Genomic DNA, 19,843 nt, shown 5'->3' with positions numbered 1-19,843 from the left:
TAAGGTGTTGTCAGCTCTGGGAGAATTTGTCTGGCTCTGCCCAATGCATCCACATCCTAGTTTTGCATTCTGGCTTGGTATCGTCTACCTTTTCTACGATAACCAAGTATACTTTGTCCCAGCGCTTCCTGGTGATGGATGGCTCAACCCTCAACCCCAGGTCTGGCAGGGGCTGCTCAGAGCCATTGCACATGACCTTTTCTGCATCATGGACCCTTTACAAAAGTGCACGAGAGCTATGAATTCTCTTCCCCTCAAAACTGTATGTGTACACACGATTTCACATATGGGGCGTGGGGGTGGGGATGGACCACTATGTTCAGGTTTAGAACTCCTGCCTTAGAAGTAACTAGTTCAATCCCTCTTAACGAACAAGGAAACTGAGGCCCAGAGAGGTTGAGTCATTTGGACTCCGCCAAGAGGATTAAGTGCTTTTTTAAACTCCACACCCTGAACGCCTTCTTTGATTCTCTTTATTATTTGTTTAGGCTGAGTGGAACCCCACCCTCCTGGCCAGCAGCTCTGAGGGCTTGGTCCCCAGGGCCTGAGCCTAGGCTTGTACTTAAGTCTCAGTGGTTTCCCCAGCCATTCAGCCCGGAACACTGAGGCTTCTGTGAGAGGGAGCACACATGAGTAACCAACCCCACACTCTGCCCCTCCCATCCCAAGGGACTCACAAACCCAGTCCTGGTTCCTTTCCACTCAAACACTCAGTAATTTTATTTGCCCTTGGCTGGTTTCTTGGGAGGATGGCGCTGGCAGCAGCCTGGGCTCCAGGCGCCCTCTGGTGGGCCTCAGAGGCAAAGACCGGAAAGGACGACAGTCTGGAGGCCACAATCAATACAGTCTAGGGGAGGGTTGCAGTGTTCCTCACCACTGCACCCCGGACCGAGCTTCAGGAGTTGGGGCATGATGGGAGGAGGCCCTGAACCTCTGGCTCTCATACTCGCCCGTGTTGGATGCCCGCATGTTCTGCCGAGCCTTCATCTGCTTCAAACGGTCCTTGTCCACTTCCCGCTTGGTGAGGATGAAGAAGAGGATACCACAGGGGAAGCCGATGGCCCTAGGGGTGGGGAGATGTGCACGGGGTTTGGGGAGGGGCCAAGCCTGAGCCAGAGGAGCTGGGGAGAATCTAATTCCAGCCTCACCAATTGCATTAACACTTCAATACCACTCGCATCTCTTCAGCCTCTTTGCTGGCTGCTGGCGGGTCCCACTCAAATCAGATCCTGTCGCTGCCCTGCTCAAAACCCTGTAATAGCTCTCTATCACTTCCTGGCCAAGTTCAAACTCCTAGGCACGGCACAAAAGGGCCAGTGTGGTTGGGTCTCTGCTCACCTCGTCATTCCTTTCCCCTTTAGCCTGACACTCCTCAGCATGAGCGCTGCCATCTCCTGCTGTAGCCACTGCGCAAGATTTTCCAGACAGCCCATCCTCTTTCCCTCTCCAAGACTTGGCAAAGATTCCCTCTGCCTAAACCACCCCATACCCCCTCCTAGACTCCCTTTCTTAATCTGAGTAACTGCTAAGTGGGAGGCACTTCAGTGTGGGGAAAGGTCATGGAGTCACAAGACCTGGTGAGAATCCAGCTCTGAGCCTCAGTTCCCTCCTCTGTAAAATGGGGATGTCCTGTTCATCTCAGAAAGACTAAAACATTACACGGTAAAGTACTGGCATACCTTAGGTGCTGGAAAAAATGTTAATTTTTCCCCTCCTTTTCTTTTAATATTGATCAATAATACGTATTAAGATCAGAGTTAGATTCAAATAACAATGCACTGAATACCTTGTAGGTGCTACTACTATACAACTAATATAATCTCGCGTGATCTCAATTAAATCTCAATTAAAATCTCAATTGGGTCTTGCCCCAAGCTCCCAAAAGAGAGGATGAGGCCAGGGACCCAAATATGATTCATATTAGCTCAGCTCACTTCACAGAAAACCCACTATCTCTCCAATTTCACATACTTTCCCAACTCCCTCCCCTGCCCCAGTCCTCTGAGATTCCAGTCCTCACACCCAGCAATCCTGTCTCCGAAACCTTGGATTCAGCTCACCACCTAAAACTTGGAGAAGTTTCTGGGTCCCACCCTCCCCTGGTGCCACTCCCCACTGGTGGGCAAAGGGTTAGTTAAAACTCACCAGGCTAGTCCCACAGCTTTCATTGGGTTCTTGCCCCTCTTTCTGGGAATGTATTCCAGTTCAGGGGATAGGGGCTCAGGCTCCTCCTTGCACTCTGGGGAGCTGTGGCTTTGCAGTGCCCGGGTCCTGTTCTGGGAAGCCTTGTTAGCTGTGGCTCCTGAGAGAATCCCTGTGGATGGAGGCAAGGAAGGTAGGTAAGAGAAGGTGAGAAGAAAGCCCGGGGAAGGAATGGCTGAGATCTGAGGAAGGGGAGTGACTGCAGTTTGGAGTAACAAGTATCAGGGAAAGTCCAGAGGGAAATGGGAAAATCGTCATCGAGGTGGCACCTTTGAAAGCCACTCGTACGTCACTGCGGGCTCATCACCCTGGTGCCAGGAGAGCGAGCTTCGCTGTTCTTCATCTCATGAGACGACAGGATGTGAAGGACTGCAGTGGGGCTCACATAGAGACGTATGAAGGAAATCCGAAAAATGGTTTTCAAACTGCAGAATGTTAGCACTGGAAGGGAGCTTAAAGGTAGTCTACTCCATCCCCTCATTTTATAGAAGAGGAAACTGAAGTCCCAAGAGACGAACTGCTTCGCCCAAGGTCAAACTGCTAATTATCCGGGGCTAGAACCCAAGCCTCCAGAAGCCCAGGGCTCTTTCCTCTGCACTGCGGTGAGTGTGAAACACCTGGAGCACAGGGGTCTAAAAGGCTTCCTTGGGGTTCCCTTTCGCTGCAAGACCCCAGAGGTGTCGTGTAACGGGAAGGCTGAGGGATGGACTGGGTGACCTCTCTAGAGAGCATCTTTTAGCTCCCAGACTCTTTAAGATCCTGCAGAGGGGTGTGGGCAGCAATCGACAGCCCTGACCTCCTGCTATCGCCGAGAGGGATGTGAGAAAAAAGGTGCCCCCTGCATTCCGGCCCTCCCCGGGGTCCCTCTCCTTACCCCGGAGGACGCGGGCATTTCTCGCCCCCCGGCCCTTCAGCGCCGTAGCAGCTACCACCGCCGCCATGTTCAGATCCCACCCCACTTCACCGCGCTCCCCGCCGGGAATTGTAGTTTGCGTAAGGGGCCTCCCCCGCTCTTCCCATCCAGCCTACAGACCAGAAACTACACCTCCCAGAAGCCCGCGGAGCAGACCCGGGAGAACTACTATTCCCAGGAGATCCCCCGGAGGCGCGCACGCTCGCTTGTTGCCCTCTTGTTGGGGGCGGAGTCAGGTCGGGCGGAGTTGGGTTCTCCTCTCCACGCCCCGGCCCCGTCTCCCAACTCTGCCCTGTGATTGGTGGTTACGCCAGCCCACCCCCTTCTCTATTGGTCGAGAGGCCGTCGCTCTCCCTGCCGGGGAGTCGCCTACGCCTACTTCCTCCCGGGAGGAGGGGCTCGAGTTCCGCGTCGTCGCGCAGAGCTGACTCTGGGAGGCGTTTGGGCCCAGAGAAGTGGGTTCGCCGCTTGCGCCGCATGGAGTCCGAATCGGAAAGCGGGGCCACCGCTGACACCCCTCCACTGGAGACCCTAAGCTTCCATGGTGATGAAGAGATTATCGAGGTGGTAGAACTGGATCCCGGTCCGCCGGACCCGGGTGAGAGCTGCCGATCCTCAGGCCACGGGACAGGAGGCGCTCACCCCTGGCCTTTGACCCCTGCTTCTCCCTCTCCCCACCCCCCCACCCCCACCCCCGCCACCCGCCACCCCACCGGTCATTCCTACCGACCTCCTTCCCCCTTCTCTTCTCCTCCAACCCCACACTTAGTTCTCAGGCCTGGCCGGGGTGGGGGTTCCCCTGACGCCTCCTCTGGCCCTTCCCCTCACACACCCCCTTCCCATCATTCCCTCGCTCCTCCCTTCCCACACGGTCCCTGGCCAACCCCAGGTCCTCAGAGCTCTCCTGTCCTCCGTCCCACACGCCCCCTCCCCCTGCCGCTTCACCCCTTCTGTCTGATCTCACCTTGTCCTCTTGCCACACGACCACCCCAGCCTCCCCGCACTTCCCATCCCTCTTACCGCCTGCCGAACCCCATCTTTTAACCCTCTCCCCAAAGCAGACGATCTGGCCCAGGAGATGGAAGATGTGGACTTTGAGGAAGAGGAAGAAGAAGAGGGCAATGAGGAGGGCTGGGTTCTGGAACCCCAGGAAGGGGTGGTCGGCAGCATGGAGGGCCCAGACGATAGCGAGGTCACCTTTGCATTGCACTCGGGTAGGTCTCTGAGCAGATCCATCGTAAACTCAGTCCAGGTGGGCATTTGAGCATCAGCCATCCGCTGTGTCGGGAGCATTACGAGGGACACAGCGGTGGGAAAATGCTGGCCTTGCCCTGGAGGAGCTCACAGGTAGGGGGGCAGTATGATGGAATGGAGGAGAGCTTGGCTCCTGGAGTCAGTCGAGACACTTGGGTTCAAATCCTATCCCAGCTACTCATCTGTTTATGATCTTTATTAATGTCTCTGGGTTTTAGTTTCCTTTTAAAAAGTTGTCGTTGGTAAAAGTTCCTTTATTGTGAATTACAGGTAATAGTAGCTTTTGGAGCATCTTTTAGATAATCCTCTTAGATATTAGCTCTTAATAAGGAACCAGTAACATGACGCTTTCCTCACTCAGACCCCAGACTGGTGGCATCCCATGCTGAGAATTGTAAGCGCTGCACATGTACCTTTCTCTTGTCCATGGCATCAGTGTGGGGTGGTGAAGGAAACAGCACCGAAGGGGGATCTGTCCTGGAGAAGGACTTAGAGTTCGGCAAGCTTGGGGAGGGATTTCTCCAACAACCTGATGCTTGAAACTTAGAAGAACTTGGATGCACCCTTCTTTTCCAGGAGGAAAGACGTGTTACTTTGGGTGGAAGGGGGTGGGCTTCCCAAAGGTCCCGAAGGACAGAACCCTAGGTGGGAGCCCAGTCTCCTTGCTCATGGAGTATCTCTTGGGACAGCATCTGTGTTTTGTGTGAGCCTGGACCCCAAGACCAACACCTTGGCAGTGACAGGGGGCGAAGATGACAAAGCCTTTGTGTGGAGGCTCAGCGATGGGGAACTGCTCTTTGAGTGTGCAGGTGAGCGGGCCTGGGTGAGGTCCTGCCCCTTTGGAGGTCTTAGGGGGCTGGCCTGCAGCGGTTGTGCATCCAATAGCCATATATTGACTCCCGTTTTGCCAGCTCTATACTTGGCCTGAGGGCCCCAAAGAATATCATGGTCCGTTGTGGGCATAGGGGAGGGAGACACTGATTGGCTGAGGGAGTCAGAGAAAGGCTTGGGAGGCGGTGACACTAGTGAAGGAGAATTGGGGCAGGAAGGAGGCTGTGAGTGTTTCAGGCAGAAATGTGGAGCGGACAGAATGGGGAAGACATAGGCCTGGGCTATACATGGTTGAGTGGGGAGCCAGCAGTGTCTCCCCTGGGGAGACATGGGGATGTTGGCTCCTGGAGCAGCTCTGAGTTTGGTTACCTGTTCTGCTGGGACCCATCCTTTTTTTCCCCAGCTGGTCCTTTCTGGGGACCAGATACCTAGGCCCTGTGTCCCCAGCACCAGGTACCCTGATGTTCTCTTCTCTTTCTGCTCACTCTTCTTTGCAGGCCATAAAGACTCTGTGACTTGTGCCGGTTTCAGCCACGACTCTACCCTAGTGGCCACAGGGGACATGAGTGGCCTCTTAAAAGTGTGGCAGGTGGACACCAAGGAGGAGGTCTGGTCTTTTGAAGCAGGAGATCTGGAGGTGAGATCATCAGAGTGGGAGTCAACTCTGAGGGCTGGGGGAGGGGTGAGACCCTGGGGGCACGTGCCCCCTTGAGCAGACCAAGCCAGCTCTGAGCCAGTACGCGCCCAGAGTACAGCAAGAATGTCTGGGCCCATTCCCTGGGATGTCCCTGCTGACTCAGAAGCGGGGAAGGCTTGGCAGAGCTCATGGGGCAGACTCCTAGGTGAGAGGGGGTGAGGGGCCTCCCCGTTGAGCCTTTGTCTCTGCCCAGTGGATGGAGTGGCACTCTCGGGCACCTGTCCTACTGGCGGGCACGGCTGACGGCAACACTTGGATGTGGAAGGTCCCGGATGGTGACTGCAAGACCTTCCAGGGCCCCAACTGCCCAGCCACCTGTGGCCGAGTCCTCCCTGACGGTGAGAGCAGCTTTCCCGAGTGCAGAGAGGTGGGGACCAGGGTTACGCGTCTCCCTGGCTCCCTCCTGGGCCACTGCCAGCAAGCTCTGAGGCCTGCTCTCGGGAGCACTGGCCTCCCAGGCCCCAGAGCAGACAGCTCCCCCTTTCCACCCGGAGCTGGGTCTTCCCTGGGGCACTGTGTGTTCCCTCACTTCCTTGCCCCCATCCCCTCCCTCCCCTGCAGATACGTCTGAGTGTGCTATCTGTTCTTCTCTCTTCATCTCCATCTTTGGCCCTTTAGGGAAGCGAGCTGTGGTCGGCTATGAAGATGGCACCATCCGGGTTTGGGACCTGAAGCAGGGAAACTCTATCCATGTACTAAAAGGTATCTGAGGTGGGGAAAGTGTTAACCTAGGCCTTTGTGGGGCAGGGGCTGAGACCTGGGACAGGATGAAATCCGACTTATTCCTCGACTTCATCCTAGGGACCGAGGGTCACCAAGGCCCTCTGACCTGTGTTGCCACCAACCAGGACGGCAGCCTGATCCTAACTGGCTCTGTGGACTGCCAGGCCAAGCTGGTCAGTGCCACCACCGGCAAGGTGAGTGGGACCTGGGGCCCTCTGCTTTCCGCGTCTCCTCCCCTTCCTCTCTTATTCTTCACCCAGCCTCCTTGCCCCACTGCCTTTCTTCTCTTAATAGAGGACCATGTTTCCAGGCTCTTCTCTGATCCTCTCCCCTGGCTCATAGGTGGTGGGCGTTTTCAGACCCGAGACCGTGGCCTCCCAGCCCAATCTGGGAGAAGGGGAGGAGAGTGAGTCCAACTCCGTGGAGTCCTTGGGCTTTTGCAGTGTGTGAGTGTGAGCGGGGCCTCAGCCTGACACGAGAGCAGGGGGCCTGGGCTGGGGGACCAGGGAGGACCAAAGGGCCCCGAGTCCAGGTCCCTCCACGAGCTGTCGTGATACTCTCCTCTGCCCAGGATGCCTCTGGCAGCTGTTGGCTACCTGGATGGGACCTTGGCCATCTATGACCTGTCTACGCAGACCCTCAGGCACCAGTGTCAGCACCAGGTACAGGCAGCTTGGAGCCATGGCCATGGCCACGGGGATCCCAGGTCTCTGGGAGCGTCTGCCCCAGACCTGGCTCCTGTCTGGTCCTTCCCTATGGCCCGTAGTCCCTCCCTCCTTCCTGAGAGTGGGGAGCAGATGCCTGTCAGCTCTCCCGCCCCTGACCGCACGCCGCTCTGCCCTACCCTGCTGCAGTCGGGCATCGTGCAGCTGCTCTGGGAGGTGGGCACCGCGGTGGTTTACACTTGCAGCCTGGACGGCATCGTGCGCCTCTGGGACGCTCGGACCGGCCGCCTGCTTACTGACTACCGGGGCCACACGGCCGAGATCCTGGACTTTGCTCTCAGCAAGTAAGTGCATTGGGCAAGGGCTGGGGGTCTCTGTGTATTTGGAAGGTGGAAATGGCACATGGGGGGGGTCACAGGGTCCTTAGGGTATAGGCGGCGATGCCTAAGGGCAGCTGGGCTCTAAGGCCTGGGCCTGCCTGTGAGGCAGGAGAGCTGGCAGGCCTGCGGGAGTCATCTTCCGTTGACGGTGCGGCCTCACTTCGCCTCCCCCGGGTGCAGGGCCTGGGACCCCTTCCCCCATGCGGGCGGCTCTCCTCTGATCCCCTTGCAGGTTGCCGGCTTCAGGCGTGTTCACTGGGTGTGGGTCAGTCCAGCGCCAGGCACTAGGGGTCTGGAATTGAGGATAACCTGGAGGAGGCCCCCAGAGGGCCCCTGGGTGGTGGGCCTGGGGTGGGCCTGAGGTTTTCCAGTCCCTCCCAGCTGTGTCGTCTGTCCACAGAGATGCCTCCCTGGTGGTGACCACGTCAGGAGACCACAAAGCAAAAGTATTTTGTGTCCAGAGGCCTGACCGCTAACGGCTGCAGCCTCTGCTTTGTGTCTGGTGTGGAGGGGGCACAGAGAGACCCCCATCAGCAGAGGCGGTAGGGTAGGAGGGAAGAGGAGGGGACGGGCCTCGGACTCACTTTCCAACCACTTCAAACTGACCTGCCCCCTCTCCGTCCCTTTCTTCTCTTAAGAGACCCACCCCTCGGGCCCCTCCTTCCTGCCCCCTCCCTCATAGTCCTCGCCCAGACCTGGCAGGCCCTTCAGAGGGAGGTTCAGGCCTCTTTCTCTTTCACTTCCTTTGCTGGTGTGAGCCATGGGGGTGTGTATTTGTATGTGGGGAGTAGGTCTTTGAAGTTCCCGTTCTTTCCCTTCCCAAGTCTCCGGGGGCGGAAAGGAGGAAGAGATATTAGTTAAGAGATTTTAAAAATGTAAATAAAATATACTTCCCAGAGACGTGTCTGTGTGGATTTTGTGGTGGCCGGACATGAGGAGAAACCAGTGAGGGGCGTGTCAGGGGGAGGAGGCTCCCCTGCCCCATCTGCTGGATCTCAAGGTGCCTCAGCTCACCCCCTCAGGCAGCAGCATCCTCACCTAGAGCTGCCTGCCTGTCTGGAACTGGAATCTCCATGGATCCTCTAGGTTCTTTCTGCAGCTGCTCACTTGTCCCTCCCTTGCTAAGATGTAGAATGAGATAACCATAAGCCGGGAGCCAGGGGAGCTTTATTCAGTCAGGGTGGGGTCATATAGGGGCAGGGTCTCTGATCCAGAGGTGTGGGGATAAGTGGAGATGGGCTTGGTGGCCAAGATGGATGGATGCTTCTAGTAGGAATGAGCAGAGGCCCTTCCTTTAGTTCAAGTCGAGGTCCATGCTGCTTTGGTTGCTGGTGTGGTAGGCGGGGCTGGGTCCAGGACTGCCCCGGGGTCTTCCCCGCAGCACCTGGAGCCACCTCTGGGCGGCCGCCCTCCAGGGGGCCACGTAGCGCTGATCACCCAGCCCCATGGCCACAGGCACAGCTGCCGCACTGGCGCTGCCCAGGGAGATGAGGGACAGCAGAGTTCCGGGCCCCAGCGGCGGGCGCTGCTCATAGGCCAGGACGGAGAGGAGCAGGGTGGCCACGTAGGGCCCCCAGCACAGCCCGAAGAGCAACGTGGCTCCAGCCTGTGCCCTGGCCTGCCGCCAGGTGAGGGTGCGGGCCAGGGCCGAGGGCACGCCGCGGCACACGGCCCGCTCCAGCCGGCGGATGTCCTGCAGCTGATGGCGGGCGGTGGCCAGCACGCGGACCGAGAGAAGGGCGGCAGCGCCCACGGAGGGCAGCAGGAGCCCATAGACTTCGAGGTAGAGGTAGGGGGCTGGGAAGACAGCCTGGGAGCTGCAGTTGGCCCCAGGGGCCCAGTGGTTCCAGCCCAGGGCAGGCAGGCTGGCAAAGAGCAGGGGGCCAGCCCAGGTGAGGAGCAGGGCCATCCGGGTGCTCCCGCGGGGCCGCAGAGGCCACAGCACTGCCATGTAGCGCTCCCCGTGCACCAGCAGGAGGTTGGCAAGCAGGGAGAGGAAGGAGAAATTGGGAGCCAAGTAGAGGAAGAGGCAGGGCCAGTAGCCCCGGCGGCTCTGGTTCCATAGGCCTGGCAGCACGGGCAGCGCCAGCCCGGTGAGCAGCCCGGCCAGCAGCAGGCTCAGGAAGAAGCAGCCAGCGGGTGGGCTGCGCAGGCGGTGGTCCCTGGCAATGCCCAGGGCCAGGAACAGGTTGGCAGCGACGATGAGGCTTGCCAGGGCCAGGGAGAGCCCCAGGGCCCCTGTGGGAATGGGGCTGGGCATCTCCCTGGTGCTGTTGGGTGTCATCTTGGGCCTGGGGACGGGGGAGGCCTGGAGCAGCAGCGGGCATGCCTAGATGGAAGATGGGGCAACTGGAGTTAGGGTGGGGCTGCAGGTAACCGTCCTCTCGGCAAGGCTGCACATTAATCCAGAGGTTGCAGACCAACAGACTGTGGGCCATATCCTGTTTGCTGATACACATTTTTCCCCCAATGAATTGCCAATTAAAATTTACATAAAAATTCACATGTTTGGCTTAAAAAAAATCAGGTCCTGCCTGTATGGTAGCAACCAGCTGGAGTTGAGTGGTGGCTGCCTTCAGACAGCTCCCACAGTTCCCACCCAGCCCCTTCACCCATTTCTGTTATCAGTCTGGTCCTCTCTCGGGCAGCTGTGTTTATGCCTCTGTTTAGGCTGAAAAGTGGACCCACCCACCCCCAAAGCATTTTGACCCTCCCTTCCTCCACCAGGTGAGGCCTCTAACAAATTAGCTGACAGGATAGGCTAGGGTCTGGCTGGTGTGTAGTGGTCCTCTGGCCAGCCAACAGTTGATGGCCTCCTTCAGGCTGCGGCCAGAGCCGGGACAAGGGACTCGGGGTGGGTGCTAAATGAAGGAGGGCGGTCCTTGTCTTCAGATGCTCGCAGGCTGGTCAGCGCCCGTGCATTAAGAGGTGGTAGGTTGCTAAGGATTCGGGGTGGAGGTAGGGGCAGAAGTCACCCTGAGCCAGGGCTCACTGCGCTAGTGACGAGGCCAGTGCAATGGGTGGCAGCAAGGGGTTGCCCGGTCCCTCGCGCCTCCCCTCCATCCACCTTGTCACTAGTTACACCTCAGTGAGCAGCCTCCGGCTAGGACTTCCAGCCCATAAACTTGACGCGTCCCTACCACTCTAGCAACAGGGCCTTTCCTGGGAACTGGAGGAGGGGAGGAGTTGCCGGGAGGGGGGAGGGTTGGCAGTGAATGTGCAGATGCCAGCGGCAGAGGGCTGAAGCGAGCCCAGAGAGGGAGGAGGAGCCGCTGGGCAGGGCCTGGCCTCTCTGTGGCTCTGACCTGTCCCAGTCCTCCCATGCCCTGTCCTCACTGCCACATCATAGGGATGGGGGACAGGGGAGGGGTCGTGGGCCCTGTGGGAACTCCTGCTTCTGTCAACGGGAGCTGCAGCTGTTAAAGTCAAGAGGGAAAGGAATCCTACCTGCCCTTCCCCCCCCCACCCCGGGTCAGAGGATCAGAGGGCCCCACGGCCACCCTGAGCGCGGGAGATGTTGCCCTTTCTATTCCCAGCTCCCCTTAGGTCCCCCAAGCTGCTGCACCCCTTTACCCTCAGCTGCTGTTTCTTCTTCCTCAATCTCCCCCAGTGCCGTCCGCTGGGAACATCGTTGCCTCTCCACTGGCCCTCCAGTTTCTGTTCCCCTTCATCCCTGCGCTGTCAACTTTATTAAACCCCAGGAGACCTCAGAGTTCGTTACTTCAAACCTGGACTCTGGAGTCATGGGCTGGAGCTCCCAGCTCTTCGCTGGAGTGAGTCTCCCACCCTACCTCCAACAGAGAAGCGAGAAAGGCAGGGTCAGCCGCCGGGGCGACTTCCCAGCAGTCTTATGGGTGTGCTGGCTGTGTGTGACCCACACAACCCGGAGGCCCTGGTGGCTCGGGCTGCGTGCAGTGGCCTCTGCAGGATCTGGGGCCGAGGTCTCCAGGTGTGGCCCCGGGGGCCGGGTGGGGAAGGGGGAGAGGGGGACAGGTACTCACATGGCTGTGGGGGACAGGTGTTGCTCCCCCAGCCTGGGCTTTCCTCAGAGTGTCAGGGAGTTGCTGCAGCCAGCGCTACAGGGCTTCTGGCGATGTCTGGTGTCCTGACCGGTGAGGGCATGGTACCTCCACTGTGCGGGGACAGCAGGGCCCCCCGGCTCTCCACTGCACTCCCTGGCTCTGCCCTCGCCTGGGTCCCTGGAGGGATGGAGCTGAGGCTGGCGGGGATCAGCCTGGCCCCGCCTCTGGGGGGTGGGACCTGGCACACCCTGAGCTGCCGTACTGGGAGGACTTCCTCCCCTTTCTCCAGTGCCCCCTCCTTACTTACCCTCCTGTACCAGCGGCCCCCTCTCCAGCCACTGGCCATAGCTTGCCACCAAGAAGTCAGGTCACCCAGCTTGGAGCCCTCTGGCCTGCTACTGCTTAGCTAATCTGAGAAATGCCTTCCAGCTAGTGAACAATAATGATTTAGTCTACCTTCCCCACTTCCCAGCTCATATATTTACATTTTAGGAGCCTTAAACCCCTGGAGGGGCCAGCCAGCTGACAGTGCCTTCACGTCTGTAATTCCGCCAGTCAGCATAGTGGTGTGTGTCTGTCTGATGGTGGTGGTGGTGGGGTATGTTTGGAGTATGAGAATCTTCCCTGCCCGCCCTTCCTATCACCTGGTAGGGGATTTCAGCTTATAAAGCCAGGCTTGCCTTCCAGAATCAGGGGTCATTCCACACTTTTCTCAACTACTTTGTGAGTCAAGTTCTGGGCTATGAGGCACAAATAGCTCTGGGGGTGTGACTTGGGGCAAGCTACCTCCGGGCCTCAATTTTCTCACCTGTAAAATGGGAACAAGGAAAACCACCCGTCAGTGTTGTTGTGGGGAATACCATGGGATAACATGTAACTGCATACATCCCAGTACCTGACACCTAACGGGGGAGGGTTCTCAACAAGTGATTCCCTTCCTCCCTCCTCCATGATGACTCAGAGGCATGAGCCAGTGCTGGAATCCGAAAGCCTGGGTTTAAATCTCAGAATCCTTTTTGGATCCTATCTTTTTGGCTGTGTAAACTTGAGTAAATTATTAAAGTTCTCTTACCTTAATTTCCTCATCTGCAAAATGGGGCTCATGTTGTTTTCACCTATTGTGAGACTATATGAGAAGATGTGTGGGGGACTTTGGCCAGTCTAGTGCTTAAGACTGCACTTCCACTGCAGGGAGCACAGGTTGGATCCCTCGCCGTTGGGATCCTGCATGCTGCCTGGTGCAGCCAAAAAAAAAAAGAAAATGTGATAAGGACTTGGGTCAGTGCTCGCTGCTCGTCACAGAAGCACACAAGGAAAGGGATTTCTGGCCTTCTCTGCACATCCCTTCCCTCCAGCCACCTGTCCCCTCTGAGAATTCCATTGAGAAAGGCTGATAGAGAGCCTGTGAAAAGCAAGAGGGGAATGACACTTTCACTCCACAGGGAAACACAAGAAACTAGGTAGAGTGAGAGGAAGGGCAAGTTCAAGGCTAGGAAGCCCCAATTTCCAGCTTGTGTCAAGTGAGGCTTTGGGGTGAGGGAGAGAGCAGTTACACTCTCTTGAGACCTGAAATGGGAGGGAGCAGACTAAAACTGCAGCAAGAAAGCTGGAGTTTAGACATTAGGAAAAAGCTCCTTGTAGACAGAGCAAGAGGTCTTCTGTGCTCTCTCGGGGAGACCTGGGCCTGAAGGGCTGGAGGCCTGAGAGGTCTAGCTCTGCCAACCCTGCAGAGCAGTCAGGAGTCCTGGAGAGAAGGACCTCTGTTGGGACAAAAAACTGGGAAGAGGAAAGCACCCAGCCTCAAGGGAGCTGGTGGGTGGGAGGATGCTGCGTTCCAGTGGACGGCTCTCAGCCCCATGCTATGTGGTGGTGCAGAAGTCAGAGGCTCTGGGAGAGTTCACCCTGGGGCCTTGACAGAAGTGGGAGTGGGGCCCCTCTGATATTGGATTGCCAGGAATAAACAGACCTCCTTCTGTTCCCAGCCCCGGCCTCCTCCCTGCAGGATCCAGGATGTCTGTGTTTCTTCTTCGCTACTCTGTCTAAACAGTGTGTGTGGGATGACGTGTGAAGGAGAACAAGTTCGGGAGTCAGAGCCGGGGAGCCTGGGTTCTGTCCTCAGCTCAGCCCTGTTTCCTCCTTATTGGATCATCTAGTTCCTCTCTGTTCCATCAGTCCCTGGGACTGACTTATCCGCAGCCTTCTCTCCTTCGCCCACAGGAGGGCGCTGGTGCAGTTTTCAGATGCTCCATCCAGCGGATCTGTGGGCCCTAGAGTTCCCCACCTCAGTCCCCGTTCTCCTCTCAGGTAGAGGCTGTATCACGGTGCCCAATCAGGACTGTGGCAGGAGATCCACCTGGGTCTCCTTCGTGCACCACATTCTCCTGGAAATTTGTCGACCCTGGGTGTCTGGCACTGGGTGGCTCCCCATAGGCTCCAGCAGATGGGCCCTTGGGAGCCTCTGAAGGGCTCTGGGGACAGTCCTGTGACCATATCTGGCCAGGATCCTGGCTTCAGGAAGACTTTAAAGTCAGCTATATGGGCAGAGGAAACTCTGGTCCTGCCTGTCAGGGCTAAACGACAGATTCTTCAAGTCTCCCTCAGAGTCACACAAACTGCAGTGCTTTTAGCAATCCCCAGAAGGGGGCAGCATTGCTTGAACTCAAAATAGCCCCCAGAGCCCACCCAGGTTTTGGTCTTAGGTCTCCGTAGCTGCTGGGATGAGGGTCCATCAGGCCTACTTCGAATGAGACTGAAGGGAAGTGAAATGGTAACTGTCAAGTATCAGCTCTGGGTAGAAGGGCTGACGCAGCAGCTGGCATTACTTCCTCTTCCTGGCTTCAACTTCATGTCCTCTGGTTCCACACTTCCACTTCCTGTTAGTTTTATTTGCTTTTCCTTCAAGCTCCTGGTTCTCAGCTTGCCAAGGTCGCACTTTATCCAGACTTGGAGATTCCCACCAACACCCTTCTCACCCCACGCTGCAGTTCGAGGGCCACCAAACAGTGAAAAATATCACCGTTTTTGGTGAGGACCTGAAAAACCCCAAGGCGGAGTGACCTTGGTTTATGCTGGACTTGGCTTCTCAGCAGTCCTGCCACTCTGATCCTCTTAAGAGTACAAGAATGTAACTAAGATTTATTAGACGGTGTTATCAATGATAATTATAGGCATTATAAATGCCTACAATGTGATAGGCACTTATTATCTGTTCTCTATTCCTTTTAAGAGCCCTGTGAAATAGGTGGTGTCATGTCCAAAGATGAGGCCATCGGGGCTCAGATTAAGAAATCTACCCAGTCACATAGCTATTAAGTGGTGGAACATGGATTCAAACCCAGGTCTGTCTTAAAACACTGTTTCCACCTCTCCAGCTTATATTCCAGCTCATCTATACCTCCCAGGTATGGACCTTTAGGGTAAGGCAGCAAATTAGCAGCAATTGAGACTAGATCCCGTTTTTCGTCACCCATATCCTCTCAGCATGCTGACCCTCAGCTTGAGACCTCCCTCCTCCTACAATTCTATGGGCTTTGGTTGAAGTTACAGTGAGCCTTTGTCCACAAAGGGGACGGAGGGTCCTTGAGAAAGAGTTAAAAGTGTGCCCTGGAAACAGATGAAGACAAAGGAGCATGTCTGGAGAGGGGTTTTCACCAGTATGGGTTTTTATGCTGACCAAGTCTTGCAATTAAGACAATTCCTTAGGGTTTATTATAAAATATTTAATGCCTCTGTTTTTCTCCTTACCCCATATTTTCTAAGCAACTGGTTTTGCCATTTACAGCACTTTTCAGAAATATGATCCCCATTATTGGCAAAATACAGTGAGTTCCAACTTACTAAGGAGTTATGTTCTAGAGTCAGCAAGACAGCAAAAACAACTTCTGGCCAAAATGACCCTTGCAAACCCCTTCAATAGCTGCTGGGGTACAGAACACACCTATGTCACTGTCTCTCAATAGATCTAATTTAGCCCAGTTTTCCATCCACCAGAAGTAGGTGACGAGGCGCCACATCCCAGGAAAACACTGGGAAGACTCGATGTGGTGAACTCTCTCCACTGAAAGTCATGGTCAGCCCCACCAAGGGGACGGAACTCTCTGGGGCACATATTTGTTGAGGGGATGGGAACGTAACTGATCCTGAGTAAAACGAAGCCAGGATGACTAAATGACCTGTTGCTTTTAAATCTGACCATGACCCACAGTAAAAAGACATTTTTACAATCTAGTCAACACGTCTATAACTAAATCAGTACTTACCCTTAATAGGAGTGATGCATTCTGAATAGTATATATATACTATTCTATTTTTAAAAGACATTGATGAAGTCACACGTGAAAAAAAATGCACGGAAGACACCACACACACACACACACACACACACACACACACACACACACACACAAATGAATGTATGCAAAACTGGTGAAATCTGACCAAGGCTGGGATTGTGTCAATGTCAACTTCCTGGCTGTGATATTGTACTACAGAATTTCTGTACTATTTTTTACAACTGCAGTGAAATGTACAATTATCTCACAATAGTTTAGGAAATAAAAATGTCAGGACATTTCACAATTCATTAACAGTCTCAAACCAGTTTGAAACACACTGAACTTGATGGAGACAAATTAAAAGGGGAAGCAAGAAGGTAGAAACCATTAGGGTCACCCTTAGACCATTTCAGGTGCCCCTAGAGTTCTTTTCTTTACCAAGCAAACTTTCTGAACCAATTGTACGCTAGGGATCAGCGGGGACAGCAGGATACCTTGCTAGGCTCTGTCCTGTTTATTAGGTAAGCATCTCCCACAGTGAGTTTTGTGGAGTGCCAGGCTATTGGGCTCTTGTGTGAGAAAGAAACTGTGCCCAGTTGTTTGCATTAGACCCACAATGACCTGAAGAACCACACACACCATGAAACACATTTGGGGAAACGTCATACATTATTCAAGATAAAAGACTTCACCAGAAAACACATTATAAAGTGCCTGTCACTGTCCTGCGAGCTTCTTGGCCACAGCCGGACAGACTTAGTAACCAAGCTTTACAGTAAGCATGTTTAAGTTTACTCAGAAATGCCAACTAAGAGCTTACCAGTGAGCCATTCTCTCCTCTACAGGGAGGCTGGGGGTGCGGGGGGGGGGGGACACTCCCGAACCTAAGCTTTTCCAGTGCAGGTTTGCAGGTTCAAGGGCAGTACTGGTGCACCATTCATCCCTCCTCCTCTCGTTTGGACTCACAGTCCAGAAACCCAGTGAATTCTCAAGTTAAGATAGAAAGATTTTCTTTATTAATGACCCCAACCGTGTTTCTTTAGATACAGGAGTTCTGAACTCAAATACTTAGGAGAAAACAAGTTAAGATTGCATTATCTTGCAACTCATTACCAGTAACATACTGCAAAGCAAAACAGCTTGGAAAAGAGGGGGAGGGGAAGGGGAGTGAGGAAGGGAAGATAAAGAAAAGGAATTAAGTTGATCAAGTGGAATTCTTTTTTTTCCTTCTTTTTTAATTCTTGGGAACCATGAAGTCCTTGCAAGCACAGCTCGTTTTTGCAGATTATTTTCCAAACGTGTACAAAATGGAACCAAAACGGAGAATCCCTTAAGAACCTGAAGAGGTGCAACATTAAAAGCTACGATTATCCAGTAGCAAGTGTTCCAGCCTTCAGCTGCCAGCCGCTTCCTCTTCCTGTTCCCAAGAGTTAGCGGGATGAAAATGTCTTCCCCCTTCAAAAGCAGAGAGTAAGTGTGAAGGCTGGTTTCTGTTCACCTTTCCGTCCACCCCATGCTCTGGGCTAGGAATGGGGTCCCGGAATAGACAGCAAACACGAGGTGGTAAGGTTCCTCAGGCAGAGGTATGTAGGAATTCCAGGCACGGGCTAAGGTCCAGCTTTCACAGAAATGTCTCATCAGCTCTTCCTCTCTATTGAATACTTCGGGGTACCAAGTAATCCTACCTGTGCTCATAAGCCCATGAGGACAGTAAATATACCAAGTTAGACAGGAGAATCACCTGCCCACAATTTCTGGATGGCCTAGACCTATTTGCATTTCAGACTAGGCTCAATCCTCTTCCGAGTAAAGAATTTAGGGTCCTCCTACACAGTTTATACCTTTTCGGGCTAGCAGACCAGCAGTTCCTTAAATCTTTCACCATGGGGGCAGGACGTTCAAAGAAGCAACCCTCCAAACTTCCAAGGTTAAAGGCGCTTTGTGCTGTCAGCCTGGAAGCTAGAGCTGAGAACTACGGGAAACTGAGGCAAAAATACAGGGGCTGAAACTTTCCTGCCCTGAATGTCTCATCCAACCAAAAATGAAACTAAAATATTTTGTAATCCATTCCCCAATAAAAAGCTCACGTATATTCAATTCAGGCAGAGCTCTGTGGGGTGCTGATGGTTGGCTTCTGATCATAGCAGACCCGCCATGCGCCTTCATGCTGCTCTGGGTTCTGAAACCTCACACAGCAGGGCAGGGGTCCTGGCTTCTCCTGCCCACCCTTGGGAACACGATCTGGTTTTCAGGGTGGATGCAGTTGTTTACCTCACCCTTCTCCTTTCTGGGGCCCACCTCTGCCAAAGACGTCACAGGACAGAAAAAGGCAAAGCTGCTCCTCCTAAGTTCCAGGAAGGAGGTTTATGGACAATTTGCTCTTTTCAAGGATTCATCTTTTCCCAGTCCCCCATCAGGACAGGGAATTGTCCCTGCCCTCTGTCCATTGCACTCGCTTTGCAATGACCCCCTAAGACCGCCTGCTGGCTATGTTAACAGGGCAGGGGAGAAGCCCTGCAGGGAGACACTGGGCGGTGGCCGCCTGGTGGGCCCTCCTCCTGAATGGACAGGCAGTAACAGGGCTGACGGTGACACGAGCAGCTCACGATGCCCAGCCTTCCTGTTCGGTGGGCGACAGGCTGGGCAGGTCAGGCTGCATTCTGCTAGCTCGCCTCCTGGCCTCTACTGAACTGCTGTCTCTTCACTGGGCCCTGAAAGTGGCACAAAATTGGCTGCCTCACACTCAAGGTCACCAAAGTGGTGTGGGTGAGAGAAGCAAGCAGGGAAAGGGGGACCTGTGAACTCCAGGATGGAGGCAAGGTTTTGCAGGGCACGGAGAGTGAGCGTCCCCCAGGGCACACACCCTTCTGCCTCCCCACCTTGTGAGCTCTGCCTATTTTAGGGTATGCCACGAAGCTGGCATCTGTGGCTATGCCACTGTAGAAGGAATGATACTGCCATGGCACATGGACACCTCTCTCTAAGCAGAGGATTGAGCTGTGGACCGAACACTCCGCTGACTCTGGGCAGTGGGCAGAGCTATTATAGAGAAAGGCCTTTGGTACCAATTTCCTAACGAGAGAGAGGCAGCCTCTAAAGCCTAAAGAAGGCAGGGGTGACTTAACTTGTTCTGTATCAATGTCTGAGATTAAAAACTCTCTGCTCAGGCAACCAAGAGTCAGATACCTCTCTCATCCTGTTGAATGGCAGCAGAAACTAGCTTGGTAGAAGAGGCCAGGGGAAGGAGCCTGAAGCCCTAGGCACACCGTACCTACTGAAGGTTACCCCCAAGATTACGGGGTGTTGGCAAATGCACTGGCTGCGGGGGTTGTGGGTAGGCTTAGTTCACCTCAAGATTTTTAATTCAGTGGGCACAAAAGACAGCAGATCAGCACTTATTACCCTATCTGGAGAACAGGACTGCCTAAACTTCACCAGAGGGGGACCCAAGATCTGGCACCTGGCACAGACCAAAATCCCCAGGCCTCAGACCACGCTGGCCTCCTGCATGCAGAGCCTCACACCATTTAGGGCTCTCATCATCTCCATCTCTGATAAAGGTAACTTCCTCTCTATGCAAAATTCCTGCTGTGAAGTGGACCAGGAAAAAGAACACTTAGGGGTGGTTCCAGGTCTATTTACTCAACTACATGTCTACTGAGCAAACTAAGCAAATTACTTCATTTCTCCAAGAAGACCCCGAGAAGGGCAAGACTGGCCCCTCAACTCAGGCCCAAAGAGAACACAGCTGATGTCAGTAAAAAGGTCACTCTGTGTTTTATCCTAGCTGCCACTCTCCTCACTCATAAAGATGTAGAAACAAGGAAACCCACTGAGAAGTGAAAACCTGTGTGTCGCATCTTTAGTCTGCTGGGCAGCTAC

At 54.6% G+C, this 19,843-nt stretch overlaps 4 protein-coding genes across 7 annotated transcripts in view; 1 reads left to right on the top strand and 3 right to left on the bottom strand.

Moving 5' to 3' along the window:
- The window catches only part of PNKD (PNKD metallo-beta-lactamase domain containing), a 53,192-nt gene extending 50,010 nt beyond the window's left edge, over nt 1-3,182 (bottom strand). The window contains exons 1-3 of one of the 2 annotated variants that reach the window (XM_059052161.2): nt 3,077-3,182; nt 2,146-2,314; nt 692-1,063 (exon numbers count right to left, since the gene is read on the bottom strand). In XM_059052161.2, coding sequence (XP_058908144.1) covers nt 871-1,063; nt 2,146-2,314; nt 3,077-3,143 — 429 coding nt within the window. In that variant the 5' untranslated portion in view covers nt 3,144-3,182 and the 3' untranslated portion in view covers nt 692-870. Of the gene's footprint in view, nt 1-691; nt 1,064-2,145; nt 2,315-3,076 lie in introns of those variants that run through there. The other variant, XM_067026855.1, reaches the window with a different exon arrangement.
- On the top strand, nt 2,537-8,563 carry AAMP (angio associated migratory cell protein). 2 transcript variants are annotated; one of them, XM_059052159.2, is made up of 12 exons: nt 2,537-2,804; nt 3,227-3,713; nt 4,177-4,329; nt 5,059-5,178; nt 5,698-5,837; nt 6,091-6,235; nt 6,516-6,599; nt 6,699-6,814; nt 6,963-7,066; nt 7,192-7,282; nt 7,475-7,629; nt 8,066-8,563. In XM_059052159.2, the coding sequence occupies exons 2-12, from the start codon at nt 3,593-3,595 to the stop codon at nt 8,139-8,141; spliced, it is 1,305 nt and encodes a 434-aa protein (XP_058908142.1). In that variant the 5' UTR covers nt 2,537-2,804; nt 3,227-3,592; the 3' UTR covers nt 8,142-8,563. The 2 variants fall into 2 exon arrangements, with proteins under 2 accessions (XP_058908142.1, XP_058908141.1); XM_059052158.2 differs by having other exon boundaries at nt 4,174-4,329.
- A 251-nt stretch (nt 8,564-8,814) lies between these two features.
- On the bottom strand, nt 8,815-11,841 carry GPBAR1 (G protein-coupled bile acid receptor 1). The gene is made up of 2 exons (XM_059052142.2): nt 11,667-11,841; nt 8,815-9,994 (listed from the first exon to the last, which is right to left on the bottom strand). The coding sequence occupies exon 2, from the start codon at nt 9,947-9,949 to the stop codon at nt 8,960-8,962; it is 990 nt and encodes a 329-aa protein (XP_058908125.1). The 5' UTR covers nt 9,950-9,994; nt 11,667-11,841; the 3' UTR covers nt 8,815-8,959.
- Nucleotides 11,842-16,954: 5,113 nt separating this feature from the next.
- ARPC2 (actin related protein 2/3 complex subunit 2) overlaps nt 16,955-19,843 on the bottom strand; it is a 30,544-nt gene continuing 27,655 nt past the window's right edge. For both annotated transcript variants that reach the window (XM_059052150.2, XM_067026866.1), the window contains exon 11: nt 16,955-17,416. In XM_059052150.2, coding sequence (XP_058908133.1) covers nt 17,392-17,416 — 25 coding nt within the window. In that variant the 3' untranslated portion in view covers nt 16,955-17,391. The remainder of the gene's footprint in view (nt 17,417-19,843) is intronic.

The sequence above is a fragment of the Kogia breviceps genome, chromosome 2 (genome assembly GCF_026419965.1).
Source record: "Kogia breviceps isolate mKogBre1 chromosome 2, mKogBre1 haplotype 1, whole genome shotgun sequence".
Lineage (NCBI taxonomy): Eukaryota > Metazoa > Chordata > Mammalia > Artiodactyla > Physeteridae > Kogia > Kogia breviceps.
Note: the sequence above shows the minus strand (reverse complement) of the source record. Positions and strands in the feature narration are given on the sequence as shown.